Genomic DNA, 24,639 nt, shown 5'->3' on the forward strand with positions numbered 1-24,639 from the left:
ATCATAGGAAAGGGCATTCAGAGCTGATGTTCATCTGGGGAGTTCCCATTGCTCCTGAAAAGGAAACCCCCCACCCCCACCATTATCATATCCCCCTTATTTACATTCATGAGTTCACTTATTTAATTATTTAAAGAATGATCATTCCCCCTTTTGCGCTCTTATTGAAACTATGTATTTCATCATTATTATTATTATTATATTTTCTCCTTTTAAGCATTAGTCATGTTATTACACTACATTGTATTATGGGGTCCAGGCCAGAGATCAGAGGGCTTTACTGTTCTCCTATATTGCAATCTAAAACATTAAAAGGCATTTAGTATGCATAGTCATCAAGCTCTCAATCCTAGCCTGTAAGTGCATTGATTTTTCATGCAGCCTCTGCATCATGAGGATGGGATACATCTGCTCAGGCTCCAATTTCGACCTGGGCATGGCAGCGCTACTTACTGTCGCTATTCCACTTTCTCTACAGCAGCATCTGCAGCAGCAGAATATCATCACGAATAGGAAGATAATGAAAAGGGTCAGACACGCAGCAGTGGGGAGTTAAGGTTTCTCAGTCATTTAATTAATTACCAACAGAACATGTGACATTATATGAAGTACATACAGTGGCGGTGTGATGGGCAATATGGAAGGCTTTTTTGTCCTGATTATATATAACTTCTAACACTTGTTTTTCACATTAGTAATCCTTTTAACCCCAGGCAATAACTGCAACAAATTATCAAACCACAGTGGCAATACTTTAGGCCACTTAGACTGTATTTCCAAAGGCAGTGTTACCAACATCATTACCTCTGTGGGCTAAAAGACCTTGATCTGGATATTTTATGTCTGTGAGACACCAATCAATCCCAACAGACCCTATTACCCATTTGAAGCACCAGATTCTTGCTTACTTACTAAGACATCACAGCCTTGGAGGTTCCAAGGGTTATAATTTCCAACTGGAACCTATCCATAGCCATAGATCCAGAGGTGTCCCTGGGACAGAGGTTAAATACCGGGCAGGACTTCCAGGTGGTTGAACTACCCATAATTCTCTGTGAGTTACATAGACCAATTAAATGCATATATTAGAAATAAAAAGACAAATATATTTTTTACCAGTAATAAGATTTGAGTTCAATTGCAGCAACTTGAATATACCTGCATTATGTCCACAGGTGGCTAGATATATTCACACAAGAGGGAGGGGTAGCTTGACACTCATTTGTTTTTTTGTATAGTTAGAATAACATAACAGAACCCGGACCTATGTATCTATGTATCTAACTGACTGTGTCATACCACAATGAATAAAAACCTACTCTTGCTTGCATGGAACGAGAAAGGAAATATTGGACCAAAGCACGTGATTTATTACCTTCTCCTGTTTTGTATTCACATATGACCTGTGACTCATTTGAACACCTCCACGTCGCCTCCATGCTGTTCTTAAAATCGAATATCACCAGATAACAAAACAAGCCATTGTCATCGTTAAAACTCTCTCCCATTTCACTTTCTTGTTCCTACATTCTTCAACTGCCAGGCAGTGCCACCTGATGAAACCCATTAGGTATTTCAACTAATTTGGTATAATTGTCATAGTTACATTTTTGGCTCTGACCGCCCACATCTTCTGTAGAGAATGGCCCATTCCTGAACCAATGCACCTGCCTCTGCATCCACTGACCCCTTCTTCAAAAATCTAAAAAGGATGATTAATGTTGTGTTCAATCAGAAACATATGTTAATTCAGGTACTTCAAAAGCCTCCAAAATTGGTTCAGAGAAATTCTTTCTCACCTTAACAGCATTCAACACTGTGGCTATGGGCCGTATATGATGGCTCCTCGCCAGACCGAGCACTGGCGTAGTCCACATCTAAAAGCCAACTAGGAAGTGACTCACATGCATGAGGAACTTAACTCTATGTTGGCTGTGGTAGAAATCCTAGAAAGAGGTCTACTCCACAATCCCAGCTTCCACTAAAAGCACAAGGCCCACCTTGCCATACTACAATATTTCTCCCTCAATATCAGGGACAGGATTCAATATCTGAAGTTGCGACCATTTGTGACGGATTAAATGCTTTCTCTCACCCATAATGTGTTGGAACAGGTTGGAAATCCATTGAAGAGAGGATCAGACTACATAAGACAACAACGTAGCAGATTCCCATAGTCAACAAACATTTCTTGCCGAGGTTACTCACTTGGTGACATCAATGCATGCTTGAAATGATAGGCGTGAATCCAGGGAGGAAACTTGGTGTTAAGTGAAAAAATAGTTTTCACTTTACCCCCAAAAAAAAGATTGAGTGCGCGCAGGGCCGACAGGCACGGCAAGCCCCAGAGCAGTCATCGCAGGAGTGTCAGGTGAGTGTCTGTCTATGTGTGTGTGTGTCTGTGTACGTATGTGCGGGGGGTAAGTGTGTGTTGTGCTGGGAAGGGGTGGTGGGTGGTAAAATGAGGTGTTCAGGGGGGTTAAACCCCCATAATTAACAAGACAACCAGAGAGTGTCACATTTCCCAGGAGTTGGAAGCTGCTTTCTCGCTGGAGGAGCCGACTCCATTGAATACTCCGTCACGCTCCTCAGCGTTTCTCTGGACGCGGTCTAGTCTTTATCAACATGGCCACCACTGGTTCGCTTTCAGTCACTGAGTGACCGGTGGTCGACTCGTTGCAACTGATTAGGCTTTCCCCGTTTGTTCTTACGCTCCTGGATCATTTCTCTTAGCGGTGCTCCGCTCTCCTTTCTGCCTTTCTGCCTACTTTTCTGCTTCTGCCTGACCTACTTATGGTTGAATCTGGCTCCAGCTACTCTGCTCGCCCCCGTCTGTCTCCTGCTGCTTTCCTCCTATTTTGCCTTTTTTTCCAATCTGTTTTGCTTTGCCTGCTCTCTCCTCTCATTTCGGCTGCTGTCTCCCCTTTCTTGCCTTCGGTCCTGTCTCACTTATCTTCTTGCCCTTTTGGCGTTTTCGCTTTTCTTTTCCCATACGACTGCCGATTACCCTTTTGCTACATCTTGGGTCATCTCTTCTATTCTGCATCGGCCCGGTTTTCTTTCTTGCCTTACCTGTCTTTGGTTTTTGTTCTCCCATGATCCAGTCTGTCCCTTGGCATTAGATCTTGGTTTTTTCATACTATCTACTCCGCTCAGGGGCTGATATTTTCCATCTACCCGGATTCCATCATCCCAGACACTCAAAGTAATACGGTTACCTGCAATCTTCTGGGGTTTTTTGTGCCAGAAGGCTTTTTCCCCATACACCCGGCTGTTCCAGGAACGAGGCATCTCATCTGCCTATTCGAAGCAGACACAGTGGCTTCCTACCATGCCAGACCTCACCTTCTAAAAAAAAGGAGACCCTCAACAGGAGAAGAAAGAAGATTCCTTCGCTGGAACCTTGCTTATCAGGTGAGGAAGAAGAGGGGCTGTGTTTTCTACATCTGTGAAAAGTGATGTTGACAGAGAGTGGGGGTGGGGAAGGGATCACCTTGTGGGTGGGCCTGGGGAGGGGGCAGTATGTGATATTTCAGCATTTTAAAGCCAAAACAAAACAGCTGATTGCCTTTAAAATGGGGAAATATCACATAGAACCAGGAATCTTGCGTACCTTGACCACTGTGTTGGTGATCAGGACCATCTACAGTGGCCTCCTCCAACTGGCCGCAAGAGCATACTTTCACTGATAACTTCTGACCATCACACTGTCTCCTGGTCTCAGGGAATGGCACACCTCCGCAGGAGTTTTGGAAGTGCTTCCTTCACCTGCAAGTGGATATGCCTGACAGACTAAATCAATCTCTCATCATAGAGTAAAACATTGTCTGGCTGATATTTATATGAGACATTTTAACTGGAGGAGAGGATGGTAGTTTAATGGGCCTCCCAAATAAGACTCTGTGTCAGTTTTGTGGTTTAGTGCACTATGAATGGAAAGTAAAACCAGAGGGAAGTGTCTGGAGACTTCATCCCTGTCTCTTGACAGAGCTTAGAAAAAATGTCTTAATGGCACTATTCTGTCTTTCTACTGCCCCTGCAGATTGAGGTTGGTGTGATCAATGCAAGGCTGTGAGAATGGCTTTAATGATATGGTTGATTAAATGCTTCCCTTGATCCCTGTTGATGGTAACCGGGGCCCCGAATCATGGTATAGAATCTCTCACCAAGATCTTTGCTACAGTTATCATGTCTGCTATTCGGCATGGGTATGCCTCCCCAGCCAGAGAAGCAGACAAATACAATCAGTACATACTGTAAGTTACTCCAATAAGGTGTGCTCCTGTGGTGATCTGGAGAACATTGCCAACATTCTCCTGGAGACAGATAACACGCTATTTTCAAACATCTCATGCTTGGGATGCAAAGTCAGTGACAGACCAATGTTTCCTGCGAGTGGAGGTACTGCCTCTATTTCCCATTTCAATTCGGTGGTGACGCAAAAACAACAGTTATTTGTTTACAGCCCAAAAGAGTGGCATTAACAGAATTATCACCTATTTTTGCCTGCACCGCTGAACTCGTAATGAGGCCTATCTCTTAAGCAAATTGTTGGAACCTTAATTCGGTTTTAGAGCAAATCATAGTATTGAGACAGCTACACTTGGATTGATGATATTCTTCGGATCCCCTGCCTTCTGACATTGCTCGATCTTTCAGCCGAATTTGAAACTGTGAACCACCGAAAGCTGCCTGACATCATGTCACATTTTATGGGTATGGATGGAGTGGTCTTAAATTGGTTCCATTGTTTCCTCTCTCCCAGACATCAAATAGTTCAAATTGTAGTCGCTAAGACCTATCCCCTTCTGGTGCGCTGTTGTGTCCCACGCGGTTTCCTTTTGCCTGTCCTACTTTTCAATCTAAGCATACAACCAACGGGGGGCTTGGTATTAAGCTTTGGGGTCACCGTACGTCAGTATGTCCTTCATTTGGGCTGTTATCTATCAGCTATAGAAGATTGGATGGAAAAAGCTCATCTAAAATTTAATAACTCGAAAACAGAATTTTTTACTTTTCAGCCCTGATAATAATGACAATCTAAATCTTGGCTATCCTCACTCACTGTTGGGAATACCGCTTTAAGACTTCCCCTTTACCTAAACCTCTGTGTTTTTTGATTGACATGAAAATATCAATGAGGTTCCAAAAAGTACAACAGGCCCGCTATCAACTTTCTCATCTTCACAGGATCAAGACTATATTTATTCAAATTCATTTCGATGCCTAGTTCAGTCTTTGGTCCTGTCTCACACTGATGGAAACATATTTTTTTGTTGGTATTCCAAGCTAGTTTTTCATGCTGCTGCTAACCTCATTACTAGACAAAGAACATGTGATTCTTTGTCTCCAATCTTGAAATCTTTGCACTGGCTTTCGCTTGAAGAATGTATCTTCAAGTTAGGAGGCTTAATGTTCAAAACATACAATTAGGGCCTTCAAATCCTGCTTCAAAACGTCATGTTCTTGAACGAAATCAGAGTTCAAGCAATTAGAGTAAACCTGTTCCGGTAATTCCTAAGGTGAAAAAGATGAAACCCAGAACCAAAATGTGCAGCTCCAGCAGTTTAGAACACTTTCCCACTGTCGATTCAGACTGCTTTATCTTTGAGTGACTCCAGAGAACAATTGAAAATCTTCTGTTTTTCTAAATGAGGAACTGATTGTTTAAAACTGTATTGGCAGGATTCAACTTGTCTTTTTGTATATTTCACAAAGTTGCACAGAGCGCTGATGTTATTTTAATTATTGATAGTAATCTTTCATCTTTAGTTTTGTCGGTAGCTATTGGATTGGACTAAGTATTTTTGAAATATTTTATACTTATAACTGAATGCATTGATGTATTTTATTTATTCTTGTACAGCACTCTGATAATTGTATTTTGATAAGGATCACGCTTCATAAATAACTTAAATAAAATACAAAATAATAATAAACTTGTTTGAGCAGGAACAGTTTTCAAAAAGATTTTTTTTTAATTATTTTTATTAATGTATTGGAGCCGAAAAATCGTTTTTTTACACAAAAACCATACAAAAGATAAAACGCACATAAGTCAACAATTTAGACAATCAAAACAATAAATACTGAAATAGAAAAGCACAATAAAATCAATCCAGAACCTAAAAAGAAACAAGGTGTATACCTTCCACCCTCCACAAAAAAGAAAGGAGAAAGGGACATGCACAGCATCTCATAAGATAAGTTAAACGCTACCAAATTAAAAAAACAAGTTTTCAAAATTATTATACCTTCGGTGTGATGTAAAAGTAAGTTTTCTGCATAAGAAACAAAAAGTTTTCTTTTCATGTTTTAGCTTTCACTTTGGTACGTTAAATTGGGTGTTGTCTGTCTCCTTGAAGGACTAATGAAAAAAGAACCCCCAGAGAGTGAGTGTCCTGTTTTACAGGCAAGAGAGCTAAATTAATGTTCTGCATGTTTTGCTGAAGGGGGGACACAAGGCTCTGTTGCGCAGTTTGATTACCATTGGTGACCAGAGTTTCGTATGTTTCTGGCGGAGTGGAATGTTTGTGCAGGTGGGAATGTAGAACTGCCGTAGTATGGAAAAGATAGCATACCGTGGCAGAGGGATGCAGGGCAAATAACATGAAAATACGGAGGAAGTGGCAGGACTATGTGGAGTGAAGAATGGGCGCTATAATGACAAAGGCATCAAGGATCAGTGGGGACTAAACAGAGACTGGGATGAAGGGTGACGCGGGGGAGAGGTGGGGAGCGAAGATATTGGGCAACCACATTGTGCAATATTTTGTTGTTTGAAACTATGGTTACTTTTTCTGAAAATGAAAATAAAAAGAGTTGATACAAAATAAATTAATGGCTATGTGGATCTTTCATGACAGCGAACATATGTTTTATTTACAGTGGCAATAGTGGTATTTATTATTATTTGGCACAGCCAGCATGAATGCATTCTTATAGTGCCAATACTGGCATACATTAGCACAGTCTGCATGAAAATGTCCTTTTACATTGTCAGAATGCTGGCGTATGATGTGGAATCATGAAAATGCATTGGGAAATGCTCCTGTGTACTTTTGTAGGCTTACTATCTAGTGATATTTTTCTTGCATAACCGTGCAGAAACAATTGTAAGTTGTATGGCATTATACGCAATTTTCACAAAAAGTGTGCCCTAAAGTGCCACTTTTTAACTCATTCTTTTTAAAAGATTTCCCGGGTGGAGGACCATCTTTTCACTGGTGGGTGCTCCCTCTATGTGCTTGGTCATAAGCGTTCCTTAGTGGTGAATATTTTCAACACCCCAGGGAATAAACGTCACCAGCTGCTTCTGGATTTGTATGATGCAAACCAAGTTAGCAAGCAACAGAGTGCTGCTCAAAAAAGTGGCTGAAAATACAAACAGCAAATAAAAGGGTAGAGCAGGGGGTGAGGTGGTGAAAGGAAAAACAGGTGCACTGAGGGCGTCAACAGGCTAAAATGTGTCCTGTCAAGAGGAGGTTCTTCTGTTTTTTCCTGAAGTGCAGGAGAGATGGGGCCAATCTACTGTGTGTGGGTATGTCATTCTAGATACCTGAGGCATGCAGGAGAAACTTTGTTTTCTGGTTCTTTCTTTGTTCTCCTAGATTCTATTCTGACAACGTTATGGCTTCTGGTGCTGCAGAGAGCTCCAGAGATAGCAAGTTTTCAACCAGGTAGGATTAAACTTTTTTGTCATTGCTTTGTATGTCATGCAAGCTATTTTGAAGACATTGTGGGCTTAGACGTGCGACCATTGTAGCTTTCTGATGGTTGGGGTGGTGTGGTCATATTTAATCTGTCATGTGATGGAGAAGAGTCTGGACTGCTGGACAGCTTTTAAAGGAGGAAGAAAGGAGGTACAAACTTTGGTGAGCACAGCAGTACCCCAGGCAAGGAACAAGGACCTGGGCGACATTTTTGAAGTGTCTGGTAGGGGTGATAGGTTTGACCTTTAGGAGAGATCCCTGGTACAAGGTTCCCTATGTTTTCCTACACATAGGGCTTTAATGCAAAGGCTGATGAGTAATTCAATAGATTTATCACTGGATGTGAGGTGAGGAGAGAAGACATTGTGTTTCACTCCATCAGCCACTTCTAGATTTGACTGTGTTTGGTAGAGCCCGGAAGGATGATGAATTCTTTGTGGGGTACAGTTTCAGGTAGTTGCTTGACCTCCATGCTTATAAGGAGAGCCACTTTTAGTTGATAGGTCTTAGTGACCAAATTGACTTTTAGGCAGAGATTGGTGTTGTCGGCCTACCGGTCGATCCTGATCTTAAGATTAGCCAAGAGGTACCCCAGAGTTTAAATGAAGAGGTTGAAGAAGAGTGGACATAGGATAGACTTGTGTGGTACTCTGCAGTTTGCGAGCATTGCTGAGATCTGCTGGAGCTCCTCTGAATAAGCTAGTATCTGTCAGTGAGGTAGGAAGGGAACCAAGCACCCATTTCCAGAGCATGCAGTATTCTCACCAGTATGGAAACATCTTCAGAGCAAGTGAATTTGATTGTCTAGATGCAAAATAACAAGGAAATAATGCTCATGCCACATACGAAGGTTTAACTCTTAAAAAGGAGGTGTGACATTCATTGCCCCTCATTTAGATCAACAAGCAGATAACCTCTTAGTACTACAATTCGGAGTGGAACATCTGTGTGATGTATCTAGGGTGTTACATTGTAAGCACAGGGAGTCATATATACTACATGTTGCAATATAGTTCATATGTCATGCATGAGTAGTTTTTATCTGTAGCTTTCCCCATCATGGGTGCAAGACTACAGGTCAGAGAATGCTGAGAAACACACGAAACCAATGACTATTAGCTAGACTAAATGAGTGCAGAGAGACTTCATTCGATTAAAGGCACAGATGCACGCATTATGCTTATCTCCCTTTATTGCCACTGCTCAGCTGTACTTTAAAAGAGGATTTCAGAAAAGCAAACTGATCAAACTGCAACTCCCAGCATGCTTACAAGTTTGAGAAAACCAAGAAACACAACCTTCCTCCAATGTCTACATCTAGTCAACGATCTCTCTGCTCAACTCATATGTCATTTCCTTCTTCGTCCCACTTCTCTTTATTTTCCAGCTCCTCTATAGTTAAATTGTGTTTATTACGCTCCATGCTTTACTTCGTTTTATGTTCAAGTTGAGTTTTTATGTATGTTGAGCACACAGGGCCTCACAAGTCGGGCCAAAAATTGCATTAACGCACCTTGGTCTGGCGCTATTAGCGCCGGATACCGAGTTGCGGGGGCGGTGGTAAATCCCCATTCCTATTGGGGCATTGTGGGCACCATGACCGCCAGCGCTAATAGTGCTGCGTTAATAGTGCCACAAATGGGCTGAAAGTGGCAAGATTTACCTCCAGCTAAACATTCAACCCAAACTCAGGATTGGGCGGAGTAGAAATGCAGCGGTAATAGCGTGACCGCTGCATTTTTACCACTCTGCCCAACCCGTGATGGTGCCCACAGAGTTTGCACAGCAGCTACCAGACCTAGCATTCTGGATCTTTCTCAGCTTAGGCTGCCGGTTTATCTCTGCAATACGCTCAGTCGGAGTGGCGCTATTAATTGCGCAGACAATTGATGTCCGCTTAGTGATCAGCTACTCAGAAACACCATAAGGCATCTTATCTTTGATGCGTTCAACTGAAAGTCACAGACTAATTATAAAACACCTCCATCACCCTCAATGAGACACGCCAGAACAGTGTTTGCCAGTGCAGCAGGGGGCTCATAGCTATGCAGTAGCCCATAACCAAAACATGAACACACAGAATATTTCATATGAAATGTATATTTGGGAGACTGATACTCCCTTTTTCAGGTCTGTTACAAAGATCAATCATACAATCAAAAATGTAAGAAAAAGTTTCAAAATTAGGTTTTCGCTCTTCTATTCTTAAATACATGGTTTAGCCTGCGTAGTTTAGTTTATTGTTTGCTTGTTAGGCGCTTATACAGCAAGTAAATTCCGTTTCAAAGCGCCCACAGGGCAACAGCTAGGGTACATGGGATTGCAGTGCAATTACGTATACAAAAGATACAGTGGGGGAAGGGACGGCCAAACCTACTATGCCTTCTCAGTATTCAGAACCTGCAAGTGCAGCAAAGAAGAGGGCAGTGGGGTAGGTGCTGCAGTGTCCATGCTCAAGGGTGAGCCACAGATGAAGTGCAAGGTGAGGCAAGTGCTATGCGGCCAGAAGCCGCGTTGGGTGGAAAGTGCGGGTCTCCAGTGCAGAGGGTGTGCCGAGGCAAGTGCTGAAGGTAGTCAGAAGCTGGGGAGATTGGGAGTGAGTGGTCAGGGGACCCATGGATGCATAAGAGTCCAAGACACCAATCACAGCAACTGTGGCATTAGCAGAGGAGGTAAGAAGGGAAGGAAGAGGAAAAGAGTCTTGAAGTGCTTTTGGAACATGAGAAGGTGCTGCTCAAGACGCAGAGGCGGGGGAGGCTGTTCCATAGGAGGGATCCAGCTGAGGAAAGTGAATGATCTCCTGCTCTCTGTTTTGCATAATATTTTTCACACAGGGAGTTGGTGCCAGAGGAACATAGAGGTCTAGAAGGAGAGTATTTAGTAAGAGGGAGTTGCAAATAGTGTGGTCTCCGACCCCAGACTGCCTTATGGATGATGCAGAGGGATTTGAATTTAATCCGTGCAGCAACCGGGAGCCAGTGGAGAATTATTAGGGCAGGAGAGATGTGGTCCCTGGGTTTAAGGTCAAGGATAAGTCTTGCTGATCTATTCGGTATTAACTTAAGGGGTTGCAGAGTGGAAGCAGGGAGATTGAGGACAAGGCTGTTGCAATATTCAAGCCTACAGAGAACCAGGGCTCGGGAAACATTGAGCTTCTGGGGGAAAGTGAGAAAAGGGAGAATTGCTTTGAGAAGGAAAAGTTGAAAGTGGGACTTCTTAGCAATGTCCTCAGTGTGAGGGAGGCAAGAGAGGAGTCAAAGACGACTCCAAGGTTTCTGGCTTCAGAATAAGGAGCCGGGGGAGAGCCCAAGGTGGGAGGCCAAAGAGAAGGGAAGAAGGAGGGAGCAGGGGTCCCAATCAGAAGGATCTCAGTTTTGCTAGCATTGAGGCAGAGATCATTGGAAGTGCACCAAGCCTGGATGGCAGATAGGCAGTCAGGGATGAAGGAAGGTGCAAGAGAGTCAGCAGGAAGTCTGAAAAAGAGTTCAGCATTGTTTGGAAAGATTTAATTTTATATGTAATTTTCCATCTAGTTGTACACCCCCAAACTTTTTGCTGCTGTTTAAACACCCACCTTAGTCTGACTTTGCCAGGGGTGCACAGCCTTCACTCCTCTGGGCTTTCGCTCACTTTTTATGGGGAAACTGACATGCTCTTAAGACAGTCAGTGCTGGGAGACTTTGTTTCCCTTAGTCCTCTTGCAATGTTGCAACTTTTCTGCAACATGTAACAAGTGCACAATGTACCTTACAGTACAGTGCACATAATAATAATAATAATAATAATAATAATAATAATAATAATAACAACTCTTGAGTCTCATAGTCAATTACAAAGACCCTAGATAGTCTCGTAGGACTTTTTGGGAGATGTGCAGATGTGTCATGGACAGGGCTGGTGGCAGCTTATCGTTTCATATCATTTTAACCTTTTCCTGCCATTTAAACCGTGTTAACCGCGTTTGGCACGAGTATGTGGCCTGGCTCCAAAAGGTCATGCCACAAGGTTCTTTGTCCTGTACTTTGGCCATCTTGCCCCTTTGCCTCCCCCAGGTCGAGTCGACCCGGGCCAGTCCTTATTTGGACATGCAGTTTCCTGCGAAACGCCAAGCTTTCACAGTCTTCTGCATGCGTTGTGTGTGTGCCTCCAGGATGTGGTCTGGGGTGTCTGTCCCCAATACACATCCTGGGTGCCTGAGAGTCTGGAGTGCTGTGAATGACTGGGACCACCGTGGTCCATGATTGGTCCACGTATGGAGTGTGTGTTTGTGAGCAGATCTCTCATTGGGTCCTCTCTGTTTTGCCGTGAAGGGAACTTTGGATAAGAGGAGGCTGAAAACACCCATACCATGTCGATCTCTGGAGTTCTCACTGAACGAAGGATAGCATCCAAGTATCCTGAAACTAAGAAGCTGAGTCGAGGAACCGCTGGTGAACCGCTGGAAGGTTTGTCACCCTGAGCCCGCTGTCGCCCCGTGTGACCCCTCTGCATCTGGTCATCCTAGAAGGTCTGCAAAGATGCTTCAACCCATTAGAATAGTGAGACCAACTATTCTCGGCACCTTCAACAAAACCTGCAACTAAGCCTTCTCGGAAGTGCCCCTGGGCCAACCAGTGGGCTGACCAGCTTACGCAGGACCTTTGCTCTGTCTTTGCCATTGTTTCAAGGAGGCCTTCGAAACTTGGTATACTGCTAGCTCTGTGTCCCCAGCACCCTCACACAGAATTTCAAACACTTGGCATTCCCAGGTCTGAAGTGAGATGAGTGCGCCAGGACCGGAGTAAGCGCGGTTACCGTGTTGCCCAGCCAATGCAGCGATCTTTGCAGGTGCGCTGCATTTGTAACCCTCTTGCCCCTGAAGCCTGCTGCAGTGAAACTGGCCTGATCCATCCATCAGGAGCGGAGTAATCGCTACTGTCCCATTTGGGAATCCTCACTGTATCTTCAGAACTGAAAGCTGCAGAGCTGTCATATTGCCGCAGTAGAACCCACAACCGAAGTGGACTCGACTGGCGAAGTTTGGTCCAGAGTGCGGCTGGAGCCGGTGAGTAACCCTAACCTTAACAGGTGACCCCTAGCGCCTCCATCCATTATTACGCACAAGTGGCCCTCTGGGTGTCCCTCGCATTTCCACTGCTAGTGCGAATTAGCGAACTATTCCCGAACCTTGGAATCACCTCTGCCTTTAAGTGGAGGCCCTCCTTGAATAGTGGGAATCTATTCATCATCGCCTCACCCACCTTCCTGAGCTGCTAGAGACCCCTGAAGAGACCCCGTTTTGCCCATTGCAACAACCGGGTGCGCCTGCACTACATGTACTATTGAGCATAAGGCTCCTCTCTTCTTAGTGTTTGGACTGCCTCTTAGTTAGGTGTGTGTTTGATGTTGAAGGGGACTAAAGACTATCTGCACTGCCTATTTTCCTTCCCCTCTAGGATGTGAATATATTTTGTGCCTTTAACCCTTTAGGCCCCAATGGTCTTGTATATATCTTGTATTGATTGTGTTGTTTTGGTTTAGTAGGATTGCTGTGATTCTTTTTTTCTATGTGTTGAGTTACAAAGGCCTTGTAATAAATGTGTTTATATTTTTGATGTATACGCCTGTCTGGGAGTAATTTGTAAGTGTCCTTGCTGTATGTGCTCATTAAGGTCTTTCAGTCACCCTCACCCCTCCTGAGACTTAGTCTTGACCGCAGACCATAGCTACCTTGATTGGTCTGGCTTGTCCAGAGGTTACCCTGTTCCAAGAAACTAGGCTGGCTATCTGAACCTCTGCCCACCAGGTCGGAGTTCAGAAAGCCATCTTAACAAGCGTCGTCTGCATAACTCTGGAAGTTGGGTGAGAAGGAGGAGATGAGGAGTGCCAGCTGAGCAAGGTAGATGTTAAAGAGCCAAGGGGAGAGGATAGATCCCTGGGGGACACCACAGGTGGAGAAGGAAGTAGGAGAGGAGAAGGTGCTGAAGATAACTTTAGAAGAGCGACCAGTTAGGAAAGATCAGCCATTCCAGTGCCCGTTCTGAGATACCAAGGGTATCGTGGAGCCTTTGTATGAGGATGGAATGGTTTACAGTGTCCAAGGCAGAAGAGAGATCAAGTAGAATGAGGACAGCCGGGGAGTTGGAGTCCAGGGATGTGAGCAGCTCTTCATGGGTAAAATAAAGAGACACCAGAAAAAACGATTTTGCTTTCTATGGTCTGAGAATGCTGATTCATCATATCAACGGGTGAGGTGGGTCCATGCTATGGGTGGCAGGGGGTTTCAAAAGAACAGGAAAATTGAGTTCGGTATCTTAAAATGAAACCAGGGATTACAGGGGGTCTCCTGTGGAATAAAAAAACAGGGGTGACGGCAGAGTTCACTCATGAAATGAGTCAGGAGCAGAGAGAAGGGAATATGGGTTTCATCGATCCCCCTCAACAGTAGTCACAGTGGTCATGCCCAGAGGCCAAGTCAGGAGAAGCCATGTAGCAGAAGGGAACAAAACGAGAAAAAAGGTACTCAGGAGGTCAAGGAAGAGGGAGAGTAAGGGGAGAAGTGTTTGAGCATTGGAAAGCGTCCATCAGGAGCAGCACGAGGAGGCGAGCAGCAGGACCAGGGTGAGTCTAGCGACAGGTCCATGATGCTTTGGCAATAAGCTCCCTGGCTTATTGCCAAAGCATCATGCATTATTGCCATGGTCTTCTTAGTACGGTAAGAAGACCATGAACCATGATCTCATATTTGTGAGAATAGTCCCTTTTGTATCTGAACTACTTAAATGAACGTCATGTGACTTTCATCAGTAGTCACTACAAACAGTTTACTTACTTGTGTGTTCAAACTGTACCTACACGGACTGCTGTAAGCATTGTGAAATGTAGAAGTGCAATGTTAATTATATTGTGCTACTAAGCCAATATTCAATTAAATTAAATGAAAATGATTGTGTTAACTGATGATCAGCATCTAGTTGACTTGACACACTGCTTGTAAAAGTGTGTGTAACCTTGGAACAGCTCCAGTTTCAGAGCACCACCACAGTTCAAACACCGGGTTTCTTCTAAATTGGGTTTCTAGCTCCACATTAACAACTACTGGAGTGCAGGTGCAGGGTCCTTTCATCACAACTGTTAATAGTGCCCAGTTGCTTTTTGATGTGGTTAAGCTAAACGATTTTACAACCATAGGATGCAATAGCAAAGGGTTTGGCCGGATATACAGTCAGCGTGTGCTCAGCGGGCTTCCCCCAAACCATTATTCAAATCTAAAATACTGTGACATCAGTTTAAAGCATAAGTGAAGCCTACTTAAATATACGTTAAGTAGGTTTGCTGGCTACGCGCCATGTAACAGTTCCAGGTCACCATTGAGAAGCTCACCCTAAAGCTTGTTTGTGACTACAGGGTGGAACAAAAATTAGATAAGGGGCTGGATTATGTGAAGCAAAAGGAAAGACACTTTAAACATAGCATTCAGAAATACAATGTATAACTATAATCCATATTCTCAAACTAATGTTTACGAGTTTAAAGGTATAGCAATGCAAAGTATGTAAAAAGGTGTATTTTCACCGTTTTATTTTCTAGGTTTCATTCTCATATTTTGATGTTTCCAACCTTGGGTTTTCAAATGAGAATAACCTATAATCCATAGCATACAGGCTTTGACTGTTCGATGGGGTTTCACTTATGTCGTCAGTATCTGTCGCTCACTGTACTTCGAATTTGGATATTGCAGATGTTGAAGTGGTGAAATGGCATTTGTGTTCTTTGCCACATTCTGCCAAAGCCTCAGTGAACCCCATTGTTGGGAAAGAGTGGGTGATGATGCAACGCCTTGGTCAAGGCTCCCCAGGGTTCCAACGGACATAGCGTATATCAATCGTCACTGCATTCTCCTACCTTAGGAACATGTCCACCAAGGGTGCTATTTTTCCTTCATCGATCACAGCTGTTTATAGCTCCAAAAAGAAAGGACAAAGAAACAAAGAAATCCAAAACACAACAATGCTGATTGCTTTAATAAATTGTAATCAAGGCACAGGATAACTTGGTCAAAGTACATGTTCCGCCTAGTTATTTGTCAGTTTTTAGACTTAGGGCACTTGTGAAGAATGTCGGATTCTAGCTAGACAATGAAGATGCACTTCCAGTTGTCTACTTTCAGAGAAGTGTGTCTGCAGAATGAATACTACCGGAGTATCCACATCCATGACCGCAGATGGTTGAGAGTTCATCATTCTTTGGGATACGAACTGTAGGTCACTCTTGCATACTTCCAGTTGCCACTTTAAACCTGTTTGTGAGTTAACACTAGCCAAACATATCTGTTTCCATAAACATGAAACCATAAATAAAAAGGAAGATGGTACATTTGCAGGGAGCTGAAAGCTGGTAGTTAATTCCATGTGCAGAAACATTCCAGGTAGGCCATAATCACTGCCACGGTGTTATCTGACGTTCTCATTACAGCAGAACATCACCACTGCGTTTGCGTTAAACAAGTGAAGTCAAAACATGCACTCTACTCTGTGCAAGGAAAACGTTTAAGCTATCCAAAAGTGCAGCACAGCTGTGCTCAACATAATTCTCCAGGAAACTGAAAGAAAAAGAAATTCTAAAAGAATTGTGCAAAATCACTATAGATTTAGCACTGTTTTGTACTGTAATTATAAATAAAGACAGGGAATTAAAATTAAAAACAAAATGTCCATGTGAAAAATAAACAGAAAAAGAACATTAATCTACACATAGTAAAAAGAACTGTTGTGTTGTAAAACTGAAAAAACATTTGCATAAAAAATAAATAAACATAAAGAAAACAATAGCCTACATGTCAACATGATCATTCAATAAACTAAAGATATCTAAAAAATTAAATAGTTCATTTAGTGTTGATGCAGAAAAAGATGGTAGTTGAAGCATTCAAATGAAGAATAACACCTGCAGTACCATAAAAATAAAAGGCGTCTACTGTTCCAATTGGAAATATGTGATTAGAAAAACCAACAGTAATATGGTTTTCCCTGTGACCAATAACAGCATAAATAATGTATTAACAACATCTCCTATTCACTCTTGGGTACCAGAACTTTCAAATTAAAGATGTACGACTTCAAAAAGCTATTGATCCTTCGAAAGCAGGATCTGGGTCATCCATAAGGTTTAACAACTATCTGGATGTTGTATCGAAACTCACATGTTAAATAATGTAAGCACATCTCATCCGTGGAGGTTTCCACATTGGAGTTTTTGGTTCTGGCACCTGTGTCTTTTACACGATTGACTTCCTCCTCTCTTATGCATCTCTTACCACCTTCAGCATCCAATTTCCACCTTAGGCTTTTAAACCACAGATTTACATATCATCCTAAATTGGTTTATCTGGACCTCGTGCTTTCGCTGTGAATCTGGTTTCATTTTGATGAGTAGTGCAAATTCACTTTAAGTCACAATGTGTGCTCTTCCATTTAATTAGCAAATATGGAATTGGTTCTCAATTGCTGAAACTACTTACAAAATAGGCTCTGCCATATTCAAAACGTCCTCAGTCCTCCGAAATGCATGTTTGCAGTTAAAAGCAACAGGTGCACATTTCTGGATTGAATTCAGGTTCATTTTAGAGCCTGTAAATACGTGGATTGTCATTACACTCTATTATTGTTGGAGGGATGATTCCAAAAATAAGCAATTTCCCTTTTCCTTTCAGACAGGTTCAAATGAACTTTGATCAGTAGCTAAAAAGGGTAAACAATTCATTCATCGCCTGATGACCAGGCATCATCATTGCTGTGTACACCCAAGACACCTGATACGTTGCCTACTGTCTCTTTTTGCTGCTGGTCTGTTCCTATGTGATGTTGTCCTTGCTCAAACGATTCAGCGTCAGCTATTGTTTGAAATTGGTCGTCGATGTTCGTCCCTTTGGCGTAGGAACTCGACAGGGTATTGCCGTTCCCGTTTTGATCTTCTTCATGGGACGCCTCTTCCTCCGAGGAAAACATATGGTCCTGTTTCACTATTGTGCTTTCTTTTTCATTTGATGTTCCAAGAAGTGTCTGAAAAAGACTCTGGCTCTTGTCTGACTTTGTAAAGGGAAAAATGTTTTGCTTATTTAATGTGACACCCTCAGATGAGTCACTGTCATATTCCCCTTTTGTGTCACTTTCTATCTTTTCTGGGCTCTTTTGATGAATGAATTCAACTTGTTCCATTTCATCTATATTGGAATGGCCATTTAACATTTCTTTCGCAATCTCCGACAGATCATTTATCTTAGGTTCTTCATAAACTCCATTATGTTCATCCACGTTCTCCTCTAAAAAGTGAGATTTCTCTGTAAATTGCAAAGCGTTCAACACAAAATTCTCTGGCTTTATTACAAAGTGCCTTTCATTTTCCCCTTCTATGGTTTCATCAACCAGTGCATCAGCAGAGCCTAGTTTCTCTTCAGTGCTTTCCTGATGCAGGTCTGTAAACCAGTCTACAGTCGGTTTTAAAAATGCTTCATTATTAGACAGATCTGCACTGTTAGATAGCATTTCTTTCTGAGAACTTATCGCATTCTCCCCCTCTTCTTTTTCACATTCCTGTTCTTGGGATCCTGTGGGAGCATGCACTTCAATGTTTTCACCGGCTTCAGAAATAACACTTTCAGGATTTGTGCCATGTCCTCTGATTAGACTATGCTCAAAACTATCATCCATTTCTGTTGCATTTGGAGACTCTTCATCAGAGGAAGTTATGTCTTCACTATCATTGGTGACAGTTATTTGGTTGTGGATGCCATTTTCTGGCTGGCTTTCTTTGCTTGTCGTGGTATACTCATTGATGAAGATGGAATCTGTCTGAGGGTCTACAGTGTCAACGATTCGGGCACTATTTAGTTCAAAGGCACTCTCTGGAATATTTTCTATTACGGGCAATAAATCCAATTCTGAGCTGGTGACTTTTGGTTCAGACTTTAATCCAAAGGCCAAATCATCATTGCCCAGATCCACATCTATTATCTCACTTGCTTTGAGAACTTCTATCTCATCAATTAGTTCAGGTGATTCAACAACTACATCTTCAACATGACCTTCATTGCACTTTGACGGTGTGACTGTATCTATTGGCATTTCTGCTAAAAGACCATGGTTCTCTGTATCATCATTTTCAAATGCTTCTTGAACTATTTTTATCATGGAATGAGCTTTGAGAGCATCACTTTCTTCAACTACTTTTTCAGTAAAGTCAGGTGATTCAACATTGTCAAAGTGCCCATCTTCTTGCTCGGATATTTTGTCTGTATTTGTTGCCATTTCTGATTCAAGTTCTTCCACTTCTGTTTCATCATATTCAAGCTTTTCCTGATGTAAGTCTTTCACCTGACTTGGTTGGACAGTTTCACATTCTCCAGTTAGCCCCTTGGCCTGTTGAAGAGATTCAATCTCTACTTCCTCAAATTCACCATCACCTTTTATTGATGGTGCAACTGTGTTTATTGGCATTTCTGATTCAAGTATGTGTGCCTCGATTGGATTGTATTCTAATGTTCCTTGATTTATTTCACTCATCTCACTTTCTATAAAAGCTTCACTTTCCTCAGTCACATCTCTGTCATCCTCGTGTGATTCCACAATTGCATTTTCAAAGTACCCTTCATCTTGTTTTGCTCTTGGACTTGGTTCAAGTTCATGAGTCATTGTTTCATCACCTTCACACTTTTCTTGATATAGATGGTGCATCTCATTTGTTTTGTGACATTCTATTTCTTCAGTATCATCTTCGGCATTTACAGATGATTCAACAGCTACATCCTCAGAGCGCCACTCATTCTGTTCATAAATAGCACTGTTTTCTGATTCAAGTCCTTGAGTATGAGATTTGTCACATTCAAACTTATCCTGGTATTCATCTGTCATCTCAATTGCTTTCAGAGTGTCACTTTCATCAATATACTCCTCCATGTCTCCGGGTGATTCATCCTCTACCTCTGCAAATTGCCCCTCCTCTTGCCTAGGCCTCGTATCTGTTTTAGTTGGCATTTGTGTTTCATGTTCTTGGGTGTCTCTTCCTATGGACTCATCTTGGTCAAACAATTCTTTTGAATTTTGAACATTTGCTGAAATATCCCTTTCTTCGGATTCATCTGTAAACCTGTTCTCATCTGCATTAAAATCTTGCTGCGTGCTGATTGTGGGTATTTTTTCTTCTCCACTTTCTGTGCCTGAAAGAAAATGTATGGCCACAGTGTCATCACCTTTTACTGTTTCTGTAGTAGCTTGATTGAAGTCTGTATCTATCTCTGGTAGGGGGACTTTCCCACAAGCAGAAACTTCAACTTCAGATGGAAGTTGCAGCTTGATACTGTTTTCATCACAAAGCAGAACATCTCCTTCAGTTTTAGTGACAGTCAACTCATCTAAAAATTCTGGTATCTCTGTCTCATCATCATGGCTCGGTAGTGTGGTATTGTCTGCTAAAGAATTCTCAACTACATATTCTTTGTTTTTTTCAAATGTTTGCATATCAGCATTGCAAATTTCACTTTGGGTGAAATTCTGTAATGATGTGGGAAGTGTGGAACCAGAGTCTTTCGACACAGAGTCTTTGGTATGCTCATTATAAATGTCTGGTTCTTCAATATAGGTTTCTGACACCTCCTGTTCTTCATCAGACTCCTGTAATTCAGCATTATGCTTTTCAGAATAAGGTTTGGGATATATTACAGCATCATCAACAATGGCATCATGTTCTAAAGCTTCTTCTAAAGTTGGAACAACATTATTTGAGTCATCATGCTCCTCTTCATTTGCACCCTCATATTTATCTGTCACAACTTTCTGCGTAGGTTCTTTTTCAAATGTTATATCTTGCCCAATTTCACAATGTTCAGTTAGTTGTTCTGCCTTTAATAATTCTATTTCTTGTTTCACTTGTGTACAAACCTCTTCAGATTCCTGTGTCTGCAAAGCCACAATCTCTGCCTCGTCATCATAGCTGGGCAGTGGTGTAGTGTCTGGCAAGGTTTCCTCCAGTAAATAGTCTTTGCTAAATTCTAATTCTTCATTGTTTACATCACAACTATCACTTTCAGACATTTCATGAGAGAATTTGTTTTGTTCGTCAATAGCATCTCCAGACTCTGCATATTCTATTTGTTTTTGATTAATCTCTGGTCCTCTTGTGTAACTTTCTAAGCCCGCCTGTTCATCGCTTGGCTCTTGCACCTCAACGCCTTTGGGCAACTCAGAGCTGTCCTCCACCAGAGGTTCAGTTAACACTTCAATCTCATCCTCACATGTTTCTTTGCTAGTAGGTGGAGCATTGTTTGTGTCTCCCTGCTGCGCTTCATTTGTATCCAGTAATTCATATGATGCAACGTTTTGAACAATGTCCCTGCCAAGTTGCATGTATTGGCCAAGCTTAATCGGTTCAGTTTGGTATTCTTCCGGTTCACTTTTTGTGATAAGGTCACAACATTCTGAATCCAACGTGTCCACCCACTCACTGTTACTGTATTTCTTGTCTGTACTTGTAATAAAGTCATCACTGCACGTTGGTCCTTGTGATTGTGGCAAAGGCTCACTGAGAGCTTCTGTCTTGGAATGCTCTGTTTCACTTTCAGTGGTGTTGGCTAATTCACTCTCTGTTGGTAGAGGTTCTCCTTGACACATCAATTGCTCTTCTTGCCCTATGCACACAGATTCTTGAATGAAGGCATTCACCTTCTCGTCCAAATCCTCATGACTCAAGTCATCCAACTCAAAAGACTTTTCATTGATATGCCTCGTCTCATTCTCAAAATACAGGTTTTCTTCTTGCACAATTTTAACGGCTGCATCAAGGGTCTCATTTTTCCAAGTATCATTTTCTTGGTCTGTATTTATCTCCTCTTCTGTAGCATCTTCGATTAGATTGGGGTTTTCAATTTCTGAAGCTTTTTCATTCACACCTGAAGTCTCATTAATTCTCACACTGAGAATCTCATACTCTGTGACCATCTCAACCCTGTCATCATTGTCTAGCTCTTCAGTTAGGTCCTCTGTATCAGTTAACATGTCTTCCTCTTTTTCACCATGCTCAAATATTAACCTGCCTGCCACTTGTTCCTTGGTTTTATTGAGGGTGACTTCTGTAAGCTCTGCATCACCAGTAGATAATGGTTCAGTTTTGAAAAACATGCTCTCTTGAACATCTGATACAACATCATAATCTTCAGTGTCCTCTGCTGCACTTGCAAGCTCTCTCGTGTTTTCATCTTCCGTCATTTGTAAACCGCTTGTTTCTTTAACCTCGCTATCTGGTCCTATAATATCAGATTCTTCCAGTATACTTACTGTATCCTGGGGAATGCCTCGTTCACTTCCATACACATTTTTATCATTATCATTCCATTCAGCTTCAGAACACATCTGCAGATCTGTTTCCAACAGATGTTCTGCAGGTTTGACAGTCATGGCAGACCCTGCCCTACATTCCATGCTCAGTAATTGCAACTCTTCCTTTTCACACTTCGAGTCCTCAATATACTGCATTTCTTCGTTTACCCCAATATCAAACTTTTCAACTGTACTCAGAATGCCAGAAAACTGGTTCTCTTCATAAATGGCCTCTTTATTGTTTTCGTGATGGGTACTTTTGATGACCTTAGTCTCTTCTGTATATTTTACTCCAGCCTGATCTTCCAGATGTAGCAATTGATCAGATGAGACATCTCTTAAGGCTCCAGTGTCTGCTTCCACACTGTTTTCAGTTAGTTTCCCAGGTTCATCTTTGATTTCTTCAACTTCCAGTGTGGTGTCTACATGGGGAAGACCTGGAATATAAGGTTCATTGGTATGGGTCACACTGGAAGGTATGTCAAAGGTGGCCCCCATTGCTTTGAGAGTGGTAGATTCTCCCTTAGTCACTTTTGTATCAACAGCACAAATGTTTCCACTAATTTCAAATGCAATCTCTGTTCCTTCTAATCCTTCTTCAGGTACCTCTTTGATGAATATAGCTTCCTTCAATGGTGAGTTTTCACTTTCAAGTTGCTTCTCACTGACCTCGTAATCTTCTGTCAGTGTCTTCTGTGTAGCCTCTATGCTAAATGCCTTCGATTTATTTTGATCTGTCATGTTGTCACTTTTCGCTTTGGGTTTTTGCTGTGACTCAGATTCCATAACACCATTGTTGCATTCTAGGATGTCTGACTCCACCTGTATCGAAGGATGGTCATTGGATTTAGCTAAACCAGATGATAAGGATTTGGTGTCTGCTTTGATCTCCTTGGACATAGGAAAGGTCAACTTCACATTTCTGTCTTTAGGACCTGAGGTCCCCATTTGAGGGCCAGAAGCGTTGGCGTTTGCCAGGTTTTGTGAGTGGAACTTTAGGTTGACTTTTGGAGCCTCAACAGTGATGGGACGTGGACTTTTTGTTAAAGTGCCAATTTTTACAGTTGGGAAACTATGACTGTTCTTCTGCAGCAATGCTTTACTATCTCCTTTCTGTGCCTTGGATGACATTAACCGGGTGTCTCTGGCGGAATATTTCCTTACATCAGGAGACATCAGCTGGATTGGACTGCTGGTAAACTCCAGCCTGGAATCTGAAAATATAATCACCAGGAGATATTTAGCATATGTACTTTTCTGCAGAAATTCAAATTCGCAAAAAACGTTAATTTATCTCATACCCCCCTCTACACAAAAAGTGTACTCACTGAAAGACGTTGCTTATTTATTACTTCCCAACCTTATATTTTCATATTCTTTATATCTATTATTTTCGTAACAATATAAATTGCAACAAATATGATTGACAAGAAGAATAAAATCATCTGAACTCAAAACATTACATTTAAAAAAAAAGACACTAGCGATATTCATAAGAAGAAATGATCAAATTAGTATGGTCACTAAGTATTTCTCAGTGAGAATTACTGTAATTTGAGTCAACAGAAACACATTAATAAGTATCTACACCTAGTTGAGTCCATTAAAGAACAGAACCATTGATCCAGTGTAACACCTGTGTTGACATGAAGTTGAGCCAGGGCATAGGGGAGCAGAAATGTTTCAATCCCTCTACCTTATTTCTCATTACCATCATGTCAGGAACTGCTTGGAATTTATGGCCATTTGAATAAGCGCAAACATATGTATAGATCAATCTCATTCTGTGACTACCCCTACAGGGTTTATGTATTTGGGGGAACTGAGGGGCATTAAGGAAAGGCATTAAAGAGGATGCCGCAGTCTCAATTATTTGTACTGAAATCCTCGTATAACTAAACTTTGGATTATGCCATTGCATCATTACCTTCAGTCGGGTGTATCAGACCTTCTCAGGACTTTTTTGGCACTCTAATCCTGATACTACTAAGAAGGTAAGCAAAGGTTGTGAATTTGCTTAAAGCTTTTTCCACTTATTTTCCGAATATAATCCAACCAACAGATAGAGAAGACGGCCTACTAAGCCCTCTTTTCTGATGATTATTTCAGCTAACTTGTCACCTGCTCACAAAATTGCTGAACTTCAGGAAATGTCTACACTAAGGAACAGAATGTGGCATTATTGTGTGGACATCTGACACAAGTTGCTTATCTGGCAAATCAAACGTATGAGTGCTGTTAGACGGAAGATATGTGAGGTACGGGTAATTTAGGTATATCACAAATACATATAGATGCATATCCCTGGGCACCTTAAACCTTCCTGAATCATCTGTCCTTTTGGAGACAACTGAAAACCTTTTTTTAAATGTCTTATAAAGTTTTGTTACCTCAGCTCTCTTGTGTCTCATCCAAAGGTTTCGGCACCATGAATCCTCTACCTTGAGTATGTGTGCTCTGCTAATCACTAAAACATAACATCACCGTACACATATAGCTTCCGTGACTGGACCTGGCTAGGTTACATACTAAGTTCCACTGCACCCCTGTGAGCTCCGTGCCCAAGTCCAGAGCACCAA

At 42.0% G+C, this 24,639-nt stretch overlaps 1 protein-coding gene across 1 annotated transcript in view; it reads right to left on the reverse strand.

Moving 5' to 3' along the window:
- Positions 1-15,687: 15,687 nt before the first annotated feature.
- LOC138456307 (tanabin-like) overlaps positions 15,688-24,639 on the reverse strand; it is an 85,316-nt gene continuing 76,364 nt past the window's right edge. The window contains exon 4 of the mRNA XM_069607166.1: positions 15,688-23,274. Coding sequence (XP_069463267.1) covers positions 17,450-23,274 — 5,825 coding nt within the window. The 3' untranslated portion in view covers positions 15,688-17,449. The remainder of the gene's footprint in view (positions 23,275-24,639) is intronic.

Source organism: Ambystoma mexicanum, chromosome 1p, assembly GCF_040938575.1.
Source record: "Ambystoma mexicanum isolate Mex_15411 chromosome 1p, UKY_AmexF1_1, whole genome shotgun sequence".
Lineage (NCBI taxonomy): Eukaryota > Metazoa > Chordata > Amphibia > Caudata > Ambystomatidae > Ambystoma > Ambystoma mexicanum.